Genomic DNA, 14,609 nt, shown 5'->3' with positions numbered 1-14,609 from the left:
ATGTGGGGGCGTGTTTAAACGAGCCGTTTTAGGTATGCGTGGTTGACTCTTAACTTTTATAAAGAATATCTCTTTGGATTTGAGACTTTAGTCTTTGCAACTTTACAGATCTTCTTTATGCACGAACAGCTTGTAACACTCCAAAGAGAAAGGAAAACTTGAAATCGCATCATATGACCCCTTTAACCTCATTCACAATCATGTTTTTCTCACGCTGGGACGTTACCGTTACGCTACAACCAGCTATAATCCTGCTGCAGAGCCTTGCACGCTTTATGATTAAGATATCAAATAATACGGCACTGTGAACTGTGGTAGACACATTAGAAAACTTCTCATGAGAAAAGAAAAACCTATAATTTCAAACAAAGGAAATTAAGAGTCTCTGTGCTTTCTCAATGGCACTAATAATCCATGCATAAAATGCCGCTAATTCAAAGGGTTTCATTATAAAAGCAACAAACCGTGTGTGTGGTGCAACGAGTGCTGGGAACAATTATACAGTTCAGGCTGACAAGGTCCATTGCGTTGTGATTGGCCGAATACCTCAAGCGTGAGACGGAAATGTTACGCCCCTCACATACTGTTGATGCCGTGTCCCGGCCGGAGCAACAACACAAAAACATGAAAACCCATTACCCATGCATTTGTTGCATCCAGTGGGGACATAATTACTGATTATAATGACTTATACTGTCTTTTTACGCGTTGCGTTGCATCGCGCCGCGTAAACATAAAACCATGCCTGCATTTGTGATCGGAGAAATGACAAACAACAAGCGCTACTCTACACTGCCCAAAACTCGCGTTTGAATAGTCAGTGGCAAATTCTTTAAATATGAAAACGTACTTACAGGCTGTGAGTCTGAACAGCATTGTAGGCTACTCTCCCAAGATCAGGAAACAGTCCTCCATAAAATGCGTTGGATAATTTCAAACAAAGGAAATTAAGAGTCTCTGTGCTTTCTCAATGGCACTAATAATCCATGCATAAAATGCCGCTAATTCAAAGGGTTTCATTATAAAAGCAACAAACCGTGTGTGTGGTGCAACGAGTGCTGGGAACAATTATACAGTTCAGGCTGACAAGGAAATGAAGATATTAATCCAGAAATGAAAATTAATTGAGCTAATATATTCCGCTGTGAGGTGAGAGGTGGCTTATGACACAAAGATTGAGAGGGAGCGGGAAATCTCATTCACATCTGTAGGCATTCCTACATAGAAATGTACACACAGCACCCAAAATTAACTAATTATTACATCTGCCCATAAAATTGTATTTAACATTATTATTCCAAATAAATATTTTGTGACAATCAATGTGTAATGTGACAATCAATGACATCTAGATTCGCTCCTGTCATTTACATCCACAATGGTCAGATTATCATTCTTACAATCTGATAAAACATCCTAAATTTCAGTTCCTATTAAAAATAGTTTCTTACAGTTTTGTAAATCACTTGTATTAACAAACAGTAACATTTTATTTACTTACCAAAGCCCATTTTTAATGATGTTAGACACTTAGTGCATGTTCATTTCTGACCATTTTTGTACAATATCAATTCACTGATAGCATCCTAAATGTGTACAATACTGTTCAAAATTTTAGAGTTGGTAAGATTTATTTTGAAAGAAATTAATACTTTTATTCAGCAAGGACGGATTAAATTGACAGTAAAGACATTTATAATGTAAAAAAAAAAATCATTTCAAATAAATGCTGTTCTTTCTAACTTTATATTCATCAAAGGATCCTGAAATCAATGCATCACGGTTTCCATAAAAAATATGAAGCAGCACAATTGATTTCAACATTAATAATAATCAGAAATGGTTCTTGAGCAGCAAATCGGCATGTTAGAATGATTTCTGAAGGATCATGTGACACTGAAGACTGGAGTAATGATGTTGAAAATTCAGCTTTGCCATTACAGGAATAAATTACATTTTAAAATATATTCAAATTGAAAACAATTATTCTAAACAAAAACAATATTTCACAATATCACTATTTTACTGTATTTTTGATAAAAATAAATGCAGCCTTAGTGAGCATAAGAGACTTCTTTGAAAAAAAAAAAATATATATAAATCTTATGAAACCCAGAGTTTTGAATAAATATTTAAGACTGTGAAAACGCTGGAACTTTTGCAAGGGTGCAGGAGTTCAGCACTCAGACACATTCCCACAGCGGACTCTCATTTATCAGTAAATTATGGCGAAGCATTGTGCGAGAAAAGCCTTTTTAATTGCAACTTCATGAAATCCAGATGGGACTAATAAAAGTACAGTCATTTGCAGTCTTGGTAGGACTGAATTTAATTATCATCAAAGCTCATCAAGTCTGAAATATTAGTGAAACGCTGTTGATGTTACATGCCCCACTCGATTATTGCTTCTGTTAGCTTGTGGGCGACACTCGACTAGTTTCAGGAGTTTCTGAGCTCTTAACAAGAATATTAACACCCCAAATGAACTCAACTCAATTGATGTCTGCAGCAAGTGCCTAATGAACGCAGGTTGATTTTATTTTCACTTTTGGGTAATAAAAGCAACACCACGGAGGTAGCTTGCAAAGGGCTACTGGAAGCTCTAATGTGTGTGAGTTTCGACAAGCAGTGTGGAAGAAAGTAAGAGTAAGAGAAAACTTACTGTTGTAAACCAGTTTAAAACCCTCGGCGGTATCCTCTTGATCAGAATAAAACTCCAGCCACAGGTGATTTGACGTGCTGGTCAATGACTGACCCAACAAAGAAGAACCCGAGAAACCTCCCAGAACTTCTGCAGTGTTGTCTGGACCATCATACATCTGGGAAAACAGACCAGAAAAGTATAGAGTTTCTCAGCTAATGAAATACGCTCTAAGAACGTTTTAGTAATGTTATGAAAACGTTATTTTTGAATGTTCTCAGAAAGTTCTCAGAAATCCATATTTTATCTTGGTTATGTGAATGTAAGGCAATGTTACAATGTCATCATTTTGCAAACATTATGGGAATGTTACTTTCAAATGTTCTCTGAACCATCTTAAACAAGTAGCAGGAAAACAAGTAACATCAAAAAACGTTAGACGGCCAAATAAAATGCAAGAAAAAACGCAGAGTTTGCGTTAATGTGTTGCTAAGCAAACAATACACTGTTTTAAGCATTAATATGCATTGCAAATAGAAGAATATTGCGTAAAACAGTACATTTTCAATTAAATTAAGTGTTTTTGGTACTTTTTAGAATCAATTGAAAGTGTGTTGCACACTTGTACAAACTGGCAAAGGGTGTATACGTAATATTTACTTTGAGAACATCGCCTTGAGCCAGATTAAAGGTGCTAGCTGAGATGTTGATTCCTTTTCCTGCTTGTACTTGAATGTTGTAGATGCACTCGTGGTTGTTCTCGTAATTGCGGGGGTAGTTTGGGGACAACAGGACACCGGCGTTCTTGGAAACGGTTGAGCCGCACTCAGCTACGGACAACGGGGAACCGTAGTGACATAGTAGAAAAGAAATGCGGAAAAAGTGTAAATTTGGGGAAATAAAGGAAAAAGCAAAAATGTAGGTATCCAGAAAGACAACATATCATCAAAACATGCAGTAGATTTAAAAAAAATAATAATAATAATTGAACAACATTTGCTCACTCATTAGTTGCATTCGAGTCAGTACTGTATCAATGCAATGCGCTCAACTTGACCTTACATTTTCAACATCCACAGTTTCTCTTTTATGACTCATCATTTGATTACACTGCCAAAGGATAAGAAATTGTACTCAAATTGGATTAAAAACATCAATAAATAACTAGATGCCAATCAATGAATTAAACATGAAACATGTTTTGCATTTCATAATACCATTACCATTTAAAATGTTAATCAACACATACTGTATACTACTGAAGCACTATTTTAGTAATAAGTAGTATACTGTATAGTATAAATAAATACACTCTAAAAAATTATTTCTCAAAGTTGTAAATAAAACAAAGATTGGAGTACATTTTACAAGAAAACACTATTTCAGTCTAAGAAAAGTCTCAAAATTGCTTTTATAAAAATGCCAAATAACCATATTTACTTCCAAAACTAGATGCAAATCACTAAATTAAACATGACACTTATTTGCATGCTATAACAATTAGGATAACACCATTTAAAAGGCATGCTTTTCAAAGTACTATTTAATTAGTACTATAAGTATATTGAAAAAATATTTTTTGAAGATTTTTGGAGTACATTTCACTAGAACATACAATTGCAGTCTTCAGACTTCAGAATTTCACATCTAATTTAATGCATCTTTTGCAATTTTCTTGTCATTATTTGTGAAATTGACAAGCAATTTTGAGTGAAAATTGTTTTAAGTAAATTTCGTTTTTAGGTCTATAATATGTGGGATACAGTATACTGTGCAGCATGCTTTGAGTAGTACACTACTACTTCATTTAGAACATAGAGTACAGCTCAATAGCCTATCGTCGTTGAGCTCGAATGCAACCATGGAGACTTGTCAAACTCTGGACGTCCAAGCGAATGAGAGCAGCTGACCACGTACCCACACACCTTGGCAGAGGTGCACTCCATATGCGCCGCCCACCGCCCAGGCAAGTGATTTCTCGAGCGCCCTGCAGACGGTAACCAAGGTCACAGGAGAACGTCAGGGTGTCGCCGATGCCAAATCTGCCACCGCTGTGCCTGCCAAACTGGGGCACACCTGGGTCCTCACATGGCTCCAAATCATATTCTGAGCGAAACAAACAGGCAAAAAGTTTAGCCAGAAACTTTCCTAGATGACCTAATTTGCTGGTGCATTATGCTATACAGGTTGAACCTTATTGTATGCTAAAACTTACTGTAATACAGCTTGCAGGATGTGACAAACAATTCATGTAAACTGTAAAAACTAAAGGAATAACTAAAGGAATTAATTCTGAAACCTAGTGAGCTGATGACGTAGGCAGCAATTTAAGGAATAGTTCACCCAGAAATGAACATGCAGAGAAAATTTACACATCCTCAGGCCATCCAAGATGTAGATGAGTTTGTTTCTTCATTGGAACAGATTTGGAGAAATCTAGCATTACAGCACGTTCATCAATGGATCCTCTGCGGTGAATGGGTGCCGTCAGAATGGGAGTCCAAACAGCTGATAAATATATAATATACAATAATCCACACAATTCCAGTCCATTAGTGTCTTGTGGATTGAAAATGTATGTGTTTGTAATGAACAAATCTATCATTAAGACTTTTTCTTTATGGAGAGTCCTCTATCCATAATATTGCTTTCTCCAGTGAAAAAGGTGTCTCGTCTCAATCAGGAGAGAAATCTGCACACATCAAGTAAGGTTTACAAGCAAAACCAGTCCAAACCTGTTCTAAACAAATATGCTGTTGGATTTTGATGTGAGAGGACAACAGATGATTGACTTTTTCACTGGAGGAAGTGTTATCATGGATTATGGACTATGGATTATATATATTTTAGTCAGAAGTGACAGTTTAAAGTCAAAACCTCTTAATGATGGACTTGTTTCTTGCAAACACACAGCTTTTTCGCTTCTCAAGATGTTAACTGATGGACTGGAGTGGTGTGGACTACTTGTGGATTATTGTGATGATTTTTGTATCAGAGCATGATTTTATATGCTAATTTTAATTAATCGATATTGATTCTTAAATACCAAGATTGATATTTTAGTCTGCTATTTCAGCTGATGCAAGAGTACAACTTCCCTAGACATTATAGAGCGTGCCTCCCATCCAATAATCACAATAAACTTTTTTTTTTTTTTTACTTTTGATAAGAAACAGTCGCATCTTTCAAATTCTGTCTAGACGCATCACTTCAAACAGCAGCGGAGCGCCAGTGTATACAATCATCTCTTCCTCTTTACTACTAGTTGCTCAGTGTTTTTATTTTTTATAATTATTGTGATGATTTTTATAAAATCATATTGTGATGATCAGCTGTTTGGACTCTCATTCTGACGGCACCCATTCACTGCAGAGGATTCATTGGTGAGCAAGTGATGTAATGCTACATTTCTCCAAATCTGTTCTGATAAACAAACAAACTCATCTACATCTTGGATGACCTGCGTAAATGTTCAGCAAATTTTCATTATTGGATGAACTATTACTTTAAGAATCACTGATGCATTGTAGATGCTCCAAACAGTAAGCAGCTTAAATGCTGAAAAACTCGAAATTGCTATTAAATGTCCAAAAAGTACTGATAAAAACAGTTACATTAAAAAAAAACAGTTACTGTAGATTATGCAAATATTTCAACTATTGTCAAGTATTTGGCAGAAGAATTATAGTTACAGTCACAATAATTGTTATTAAAATATTTTCTAATTTATTTCTGATAAAAGACACCCAGGTCTTCTTTTTGCTTTATTTTAGCATGGCACTTCAGTTTTAATATTCAACCAATGTCTAGTTTAACATCACATCATGATTCACAGAGTAAACAGAGAGCGAACATTTACCCTGGGTTATCTGCAAACACTCAAACAATCAATTAGAGCTATGATAGAAACAGTGTGAATCATTTCCACATATGTAAATGATATGCAGAAACGGTTAGCGCACGACCGCAGCTGCGGTTTCAATTAGATCCTGGCGCTCGGTGCAGAGGAGCAATGAGTTCAGATGTTTGATGGTCGCTGGCAATGACGTGAATTGCTTGTTTGTCACTTTTGCTTCCTCTGAGCTCTAATATCAAATTTTCAAATCTATTTAGAAACACAATGTGTTCAGCATATGAAAGCTTCCACCTTGTCACTCTGTGCTGTATAGAAAATTGAATAGATTTCATATTATGTAAAGATATCAGTTCTCGTCCTTGAACTTTTTAACATTAATGCTGGAATGTTAATGGTGGAAAGCTTTTGTCTGCAGTTTCATGCCTGATATTTTTCGCATTATGCATGTCTGCTTGTGTCAATCCCATCAATATTCAGTACCAGGAAAAGGTCAACCGCAGTTTTCATTGGGGAATATATATTAGGCTAATACAGGAACTTGGCTTCTGGATAATTGTATGGGTATTCATAACTCAAGTCCTTAATTAATGTATATGATGGCTCAGTAAACATGAGCCAAATCCTATCGGCTCTTCTCACAACTTGGCTTTCTATCAGAACGGCATGTCCTCTAACAATGTATCACGCTGACCTAAAAGAAATAGTTCAGCCAAAAATGAAAAAGCTGTCCAAATGGAAGGCTGTTTTTTCCTGTAACCACTGTTATTGTAGTATCATATACTGTTATAGTTTTGGTAATATTTTAAATGAGATTTTATTTGCATATTTTTTGTATGCACTTTCATTTAAACACACACAATTTTTTATGTATAGTAATTTAGTTATGTGTTTTTGTACTTTATTGTATTTTTTTTTTTTTATCTACATCCTGTAGTTTTTATTTTTCAAACTTTATTGTAGGTTATTTAGTTTTAATTATGTTAGTACTTCAAGTTAAACAAAGCAAAAATGAGAACATTTTGTGAATTAAAATTTGAATTTAAATAAAAAAATATTTCAGCTATCGCTTATTTGAAATTAAGTTTTTTCCCCCTTAAATATAGTTTTAGGTAATGATAATAACCCTGTCTCTAACACAAAAGAGCTTGGAGATTAGTTGAATGGAAAATTAGCTGTGTAAAAATTCTTTACAATATTCCTGGGAAAAACACACACACACACACATATGGGATTGTAATGACATGGGAAGAAATAAAAAAGAACAATTTTTGTTTTTGGATGAACTATTCCTTTAAAGTCTGTTATTGTTGTTAAAAACAAAAAAGTTAGTTAACCATTTACTTAAAGTCTTTATGTGTAATGCATTATAAACATATTCATAAAGTACTTTGTAATGTATTACATAATTTCATAAATAATTCTAACCAAAGGTAAAATGCATTATAATATTTGACGTTTTTTAAGCCATGTGTTTTAATGCATTATACTTTCTAAATGTGTAACAATCAGAGCCGGACAGTAACTAAGTACATTTACTTGAGTATTGTACTTAAGTACACTTTTTGTGTATCTGTACTTTACTTGAGTATTATTTTTTCTGGGAACTTATGACTTTAACTTCACTACATTTGAAAGACAAATATTGTACTTTTCACTCCACTACATTTCTATCAAGATCCTCAAAGTAGAAAGTCGTTACTATGTAGCAGCTTTGAAAGTCAGTGGGTGATTTTTTTCTTCTCTAAAACATGACTTTCTTTTTTTTCAGACATTTTATCAGTAATCTACGGAGATTACAAAATCTGAGCGCACGGATTGGAAATTCGTGGGTACGGTTTATTAATCCATGGGCACGATTTGTTAAACCGAGGGAACAGTTTAAGAATTTGTGAGTACGGTTTATAAACTGAGGGGACGGATTGCAAAACCGTCGCCACAGATAGTTTTTTTTTTCTCCTACAGGTGACTTCCCGGGCTCCGGCAGTATATTTGACCAGCAGTATCTGTACTTTCACTCAAGTAATGGAGTTGAGTATGTTGACCGCCTCTGGTAACAATGAATAGATAAGTATTACAACTGTGGTTCTAATTATTCATGAGATTATTGAATGCATTATAAGGTGCATTACAAGGCATAATTTACACATTAAAACTACTACTAAATCTACTTTTATAATGCATTATATATAAAGGCTTTAAGTAAAGTGTTAGCAAAAGTTACTGTAACCAGTCATGAATGGGTATTTGGTGCAACTGCTTTAAAATACGGTTGGCTTCCTGGCGGTTTCTCGACTATGAGCTCATATTTAGCTGTCAGATAGGTTTCTTTTCCACTTTTACGTCAAAAGGTGGATCAACTAACTGGCAGCCCAGTTTAACCCAGTGCCCAGTAGGTATCCGCGGTGACCGTGCAGCGCAGCAGGATGATCCAGTGGGGATCTGTGACTAATGAAAAACGCAGCCCAAAGCCAGCTCTAATATCAGCCAGCAGTTCACCGCTAAACTCTGACAAGAAGACTGCCGGCTACACTGATAAGTCTCAGACTTTCAATAAGCCACTGAGACGAAGCTCAAGCTGTTGCCAATTGATTACCTTTATCAATGTACAGAGCACCATCTATATCTAATTGCTGCTATGACTTTTCATAGAAACAGGCTTGTAGGCACTGATGACGACAGCGACTGCTCTTGTCCTAGAATAACCTTCGATATTATCCTCAGATTAAGATTCATTATTATATCTTCTACTAAAGGATGGTAACGGCTATCACTCATTAAAGAAAAAAAATCATCCTTATGTAAATTATTGCACCGTTAACAAATTTTCAAGTGTAAAAGGGTTTATCATTTCACAATTTAGGTACAAATGGTTTTACAAACAATCTGCACAGAAAAGTGTGAGGATCTATGTTTATGTAATTTGCCACACTGAACTGATTACGTCAATTTACTGATTACGTCAATTTATAGCAGAAAAATTCAATTTGCTTTGCTCAGAATAGCTGGCTCTGTTCGTAAACTGTTGCATCAAATTGAATGCAACAATTTACATAAAATTGTGTGTATTGCAGATTCTTTTCATCAAAATGGTGTGCGCTCTAACAATGCATTACGCTGACCTTAAAGGAATAGTTGAGTCATAAAAAGTTCTGCTCTGTTGATGATTTTTGTCCTTTTTTGGTGCTTAGTGAAATGGAAAAGAGCTGTGTAAAAGTTCTTCACATTTGTGGCCCTGGACCACAAAACCAGTCATAAGGGTCTATTTATTGACATTATTTAATGTATGGTTTGTTAGGATAGGACAATATTTGGCCGAGATACAATTATGTGAAAATCTGGAATCTGAGGGTGCAAAAAAATCTAAATATTGAGAAAATCGCCTTTAAGGTTGTCCAAATGAAGTTCTTAGCAATGCATATTACTAATCAAAAATTAAGTTTTGATATATTTATAGTAGGAAATTTACAAAATATCATGGAACATATAAAAGAAAAATCAATAATTTTGACCCATACTATATATTTTTGCCTATTAATACAAATATACCCCTGCAACTTAAGACTGGCTTTCTGGTCCAGGGTCACATTTTTCTTTGAACAAAATAACATTGGGATGCACAAAAATTGCATAATTTTCATTTCAGATTAACTATTTCTTATAATTTAGTTATTCATTGCAAAAAAAGGGGGGTGGGGTTTGGTGCAAATGAAACTACCGTATTGGCCCGAATATAAGACGACCCTGATTATAAGACATCTTATATTCGGGACAATACGGTAATTGAAAATATATAAATGAATGGATGGATGGATGAACCATAAATTCAAATGGTATGCACTGTTTCTTTCACCTGAGAAAGAGATGTTGAAGCCCTGGAAGGAGATGGAAAAGTCTGAGATTAAGCGAAGTTGAGCCTTGAAGTTGCCGTACAGCCCGGCGTTGACTGGCGGGGGTCGTTGCGAACCGGTGAGCCGGGCGAGGGGCCGCGTAAAACTGCCGTTCTCCGTCAGGAGCAGGTAGTCATGGTGATCCTCCAGGTGAAACGCATGAAACGTGAACTGCACACCTGAGAAGAGGAGGCATCAGATGAGGACACCAATTATTTACTTCTACATCATGTAAAAAAAAAAAAAGACTTGGAATCTAAGGAAACAAGGTGTTAAGTGGAGAAATTATGGCTGTGTCTTCAAATAAATAAAGGATAAAGGTATCCATCTCATCTAATGCTGTAAACTAGGGAGCCCTTTTATTACTATAATATTAAAGGTAACAATTAACAGCAAAGTGCAAACTATTAAATCGCTATTTATTTTTAAATGTAATAATTACCACTCAAATAAAAAAAAAAATGCTGTCATAACCTGTTTTCGTGCCAGATTCATTTAAACATGCATTAAATAATTAAGACATTACGAACAAGTAATGTAAAATATAATTAATATATAGGCTAATACAGTGCATATATTTGGTGAAATGCTTTTCTGAATTGCTGGCCTGAGGTCAATGTAATGCTACATGACATTGTTCACAAGCTGTTTTACTGACGTCTTTCCATAGTTGAAACACTGAGAAACTAGTAGTAAAGAGGAAGAGATGATTGTATACACTGGCGCTCCGCTGCTATTTGAACTGATGCGTCTAGACAGAATTTGAAAGATCTTCAAATTCCTTTCTTCAAATCTTCAAAAAAAACTTTCTTATCAAAAGTTTAAAAAAAAACAAAGTTTATTGTGATTATTGGATGGGAGGCACGCTCTATAATGTCTAGTGAAGTTGTACTCTTGCATCAGCTGAAACAGCAGACTAAAAGATCAATCTTGGTATTTAAGAATCAATATCGATTCATTAAAATGAGCATATAAAACTAGAAGTTTTACATCAAGTTTCACACATAGTGATTAAAACAATGCTGTATTTGTTCGGTGCACACACACACACACACACTGTTCAACAGAGGTGGGTAGTAACAAAATACACCTACTCCTTTACATTTATTTGAGTATATTTTTGGAAAATTTGTACTTTTAAGAATAGATTTAAAAGTGGGTACTTTATCTTGAGTACATTTCAACCCAAAAAACTTTGCTACACTGCAACGTTCTTCTCATTACTTAATTTTAATGCAATACATGTAAAGAAACGCATAGTTTATTCCAAGCACGCTGTCTCTTTTTTTCTGGGGCATGAGCGATGCCTCATTCGTGAATGAATCACTCTTTTGAGTGATTCTGTTCAAGGCCTTCATCAAGCAAGTCGCAAAACAATCTGAATTGGTTCACAAATCAGTTTGAATGATTTGTTTAGTTACCTGCAAGCAGTGAAACATCTGAAGCCGTTTCTCATTTGCACCGGGAAATTTAAGAAAGTAGTTTTTTCATTGGATACTTTTTTACTCTTACTCAAGTAACTACTAGATTTATTACATTTACTTGAGTAATTCTTTCTATAAGTACTTTTACTTGAGTACAGTTTTTGGCTAGTTTTCTGGTGTTCAGTAAATAAACATCCACACTTGAATGTGTGGCAGATCTGATGTCAAAAGCGAGCCTTCATCTTCTACTGACAGCACAAGAAGAAATCTCCTGTGTACGTACCTTTGCCATGGCTGACCTCCAGAGTCCACGTGCAGTTTAATGAGTTGGGATAGAGCTCTGGAAAGCCAGGAGAAAGGATGATGCCCTCTGGGCCTCGGACATCGCCTCCGCACAGAGCTGCAGGAAGACATGTGTGGAATCTTAAAAAAAGATCTGAAACTTTACAGGAAGCACATATGCAACTGTTCTTGTATCACTTTAAGTGCTCCGTTTTGAGCAGGAATTCTGTTGAGATAAGCAGTGTTCAGCTGAGGGAATTCAAAGAGCAGAGCAACCTTCACCGGAAGTAAAAAATATCACTGAAAGGTTAACGAGAAATCCTTCTACTTTGAGCTACTTTCCACCTGCCATTGTCTCTAGAAAAGGTCACAACCACTTTAATTTGTCTCTGAAAGTTTTTCTAAGAAAATGAGTGAGTGCTACTGTCCATGCAAAACTCTCTGCCATGGTGCTAGGAGGTTATGGATGATTGCATGAGCATTGCTATGCCGTTTCAAAGCGGTTGCTCACTGGCTTGAGTCGGAAGAGTCCAACAACAGGTCTCGATGACATTCTTCTTCAATGCATGTCCGTGCATTTATTTTCACACAAACAGTGTGGGACGTGTTAAGTTTAAAACTTAGTCTTAGAAGCCTGTTTAAATCTTAGAGTATGAGCAAAAGTAATAATGACGATTTGGCTTAGTGAACAGTCCTAATAATACTGAATTTCTGAAACTCCGACATCTAATTGCACACAAAAAGTAAACGCACATATGTCACTGAGATGTCTATAAAACTATCAAAATCATGGGCTTGATTCCCAGGGAATGCATTAACCCATTTAAAAAAAAATGCTGCACACAATAGTCTCTGCCAGATCTATAAATGATGTATAAATAACAATTTTGCGTAAACCATTTGTGAAAAGAAAGAGCAAAATCATTGTTAAAAACATTTATCCAAAATGATTGCAATTTTAGGTAAGAATGGTTTCATCACATCGCAATTTAGGTAAGAAGTGGTTTTCTGAACAATTTGCACAGACATTTGTTTTTGGAATGGTCCAATATTCATGTAAAACGTCACACTAAACTGAATACAGCAATTTATGTAAGAATGGTTTTACAAATGATTTACAATAGAAAATAATTCTGCTTTGTTTGGCTCTTTTTGTAAAATGGTGCATTGGTGCATTGAAATGAATGTGGCAATTTACATGAAATCTGTGCAGACTGCAGATGAAAAATGAAATAAATAAACAAAAATGGGAATGCATGAACTCATTTAGAAAATGCTTAGGGCAAAAAGTGTCTGCCAAATGCGTAAATGATGCATAAATAATGAAAAAAATAAAAAGTACTTCATGTTCATCACATTCTATTTTATAAAATATTTCAGATTTGTGTGCAAACAAGAATGAATTTGGATACATTTTAAAACGTATAAACAGAGCTAACATGTTGAAGTGACACTGCAGATGAACAAAAAAAAAAATCACAAAAATTCACACGCATCGGATAAACTCTTGGTGATGTAAGTGTGCAATCAGAAAATCTGAAACTCGTGGCTCATCTCTAATTGTGTTTCTGAACACAATCTGTCAATTGAAAAGCGACTCAAGGTCTCTCAAGAAACCTTATCATAGGGTCTTCCACTAAACCAAAAGCTGGAATAGGCTGGTGGCATTATCTCGGCAGGGCTTAGGCTATTGATTGGGGCAAATATAGATCTTGAGTAATGGTCAAACCAAAGAAATACATTTTAGTCCCATGCTATGACTTGACTGAAAACTAGTAACAGTCAGATATAACATCATGAAATGGAACAGAAAATCATTTTGAAACTGAGCTAACATTTTCAAACATCTTAAGTGCTTAAATGAAAATGCTTTAGATGGGAAATGGCATCCTTTAGATTTATCTGCAAAATACTGATGTGTTCACTATTATTTTTATTTTTTACTATTATGTCCACAAAGAGACATAGGCCTGCAACCCAGTTCACATACTTTTACTACATACTGAAAGTATGACGCACAAATCTCACATTGTATGTATGTATGTATGTATATATATATATACAGTCAAAGTCCATGTGATTGTTGTGATTAAATGGTATTAGCATATTGCTAAGCTAACAATGCACAATGCTAATAAGTTGCACACAAATGTATTAGGTAAAATACACCACTTTTAACAGGGTTATTATTATCTATATATTAACAGTCTTAAATAAATTACGAGTATAGCCCAAGCGGCAACCTCCCCGTCTCTCTCGTGAAACCAACACGGAAGGGACTAAAACTGCAATTCCGCTAGAGGCTGGCTCCAAAAGGGAGTCAGTCCCATAGACTCCCCATGTTAAAATGTCCAACTTTACAGCAGAAAAAAATGTGTTTATACAGCCTGGTACAAAAAGTGGTTTTGGTCTATATAGCTAATTTTGCCCTTCATGACAACTGTGAGAGGGGTGAATTTTTTTATAATTCATCCGTTTAAATTAAATTAAGCCTTAAAGTTCTGCATAATTAAGGGCGT

General features: G+C 35.3%; 1 protein-coding gene across 1 annotated transcript in view; it reads right to left on the bottom strand.

The window, feature by feature from the left end:
* LOC107756877 (CUB and sushi domain-containing protein 3-like) overlaps nucleotides 1–14,609 on the bottom strand; it is a 287,188-nt gene that overhangs the window by 161,340 nt on the left and 111,239 nt on the right. Inside the window, exons 17-21 of the mRNA XM_016574196.1 lie at nucleotides 12,092–12,208; nucleotides 10,348–10,563; nucleotides 4,559–4,747; nucleotides 3,302–3,471; nucleotides 2,663–2,819 (exon numbers count right to left, since the gene is read on the bottom strand). Coding sequence (XP_016429682.1) covers nucleotides 2,663–2,819; nucleotides 3,302–3,471; nucleotides 4,559–4,747; nucleotides 10,348–10,563; nucleotides 12,092–12,208 — 849 coding nt within the window. The remainder of the gene's footprint in view (nucleotides 1–2,662; nucleotides 2,820–3,301; nucleotides 3,472–4,558; nucleotides 4,748–10,347; nucleotides 10,564–12,091; nucleotides 12,209–14,609) is intronic.

This window comes from Sinocyclocheilus rhinocerous, unplaced genomic scaffold (genome assembly GCF_001515625.1).
Source record: "Sinocyclocheilus rhinocerous isolate Xijiao unplaced genomic scaffold, SAMN03320098_v1.1 scaffold1735, whole genome shotgun sequence".
NCBI classification, from domain to species: domain Eukaryota; kingdom Metazoa; phylum Chordata; class Actinopteri; order Cypriniformes; family Cyprinidae; genus Sinocyclocheilus; species Sinocyclocheilus rhinocerous.
The sequence above is the reverse complement of the archived record's forward strand: the minus strand, read 5'-3'. Positions and strand labels throughout refer to the sequence as shown.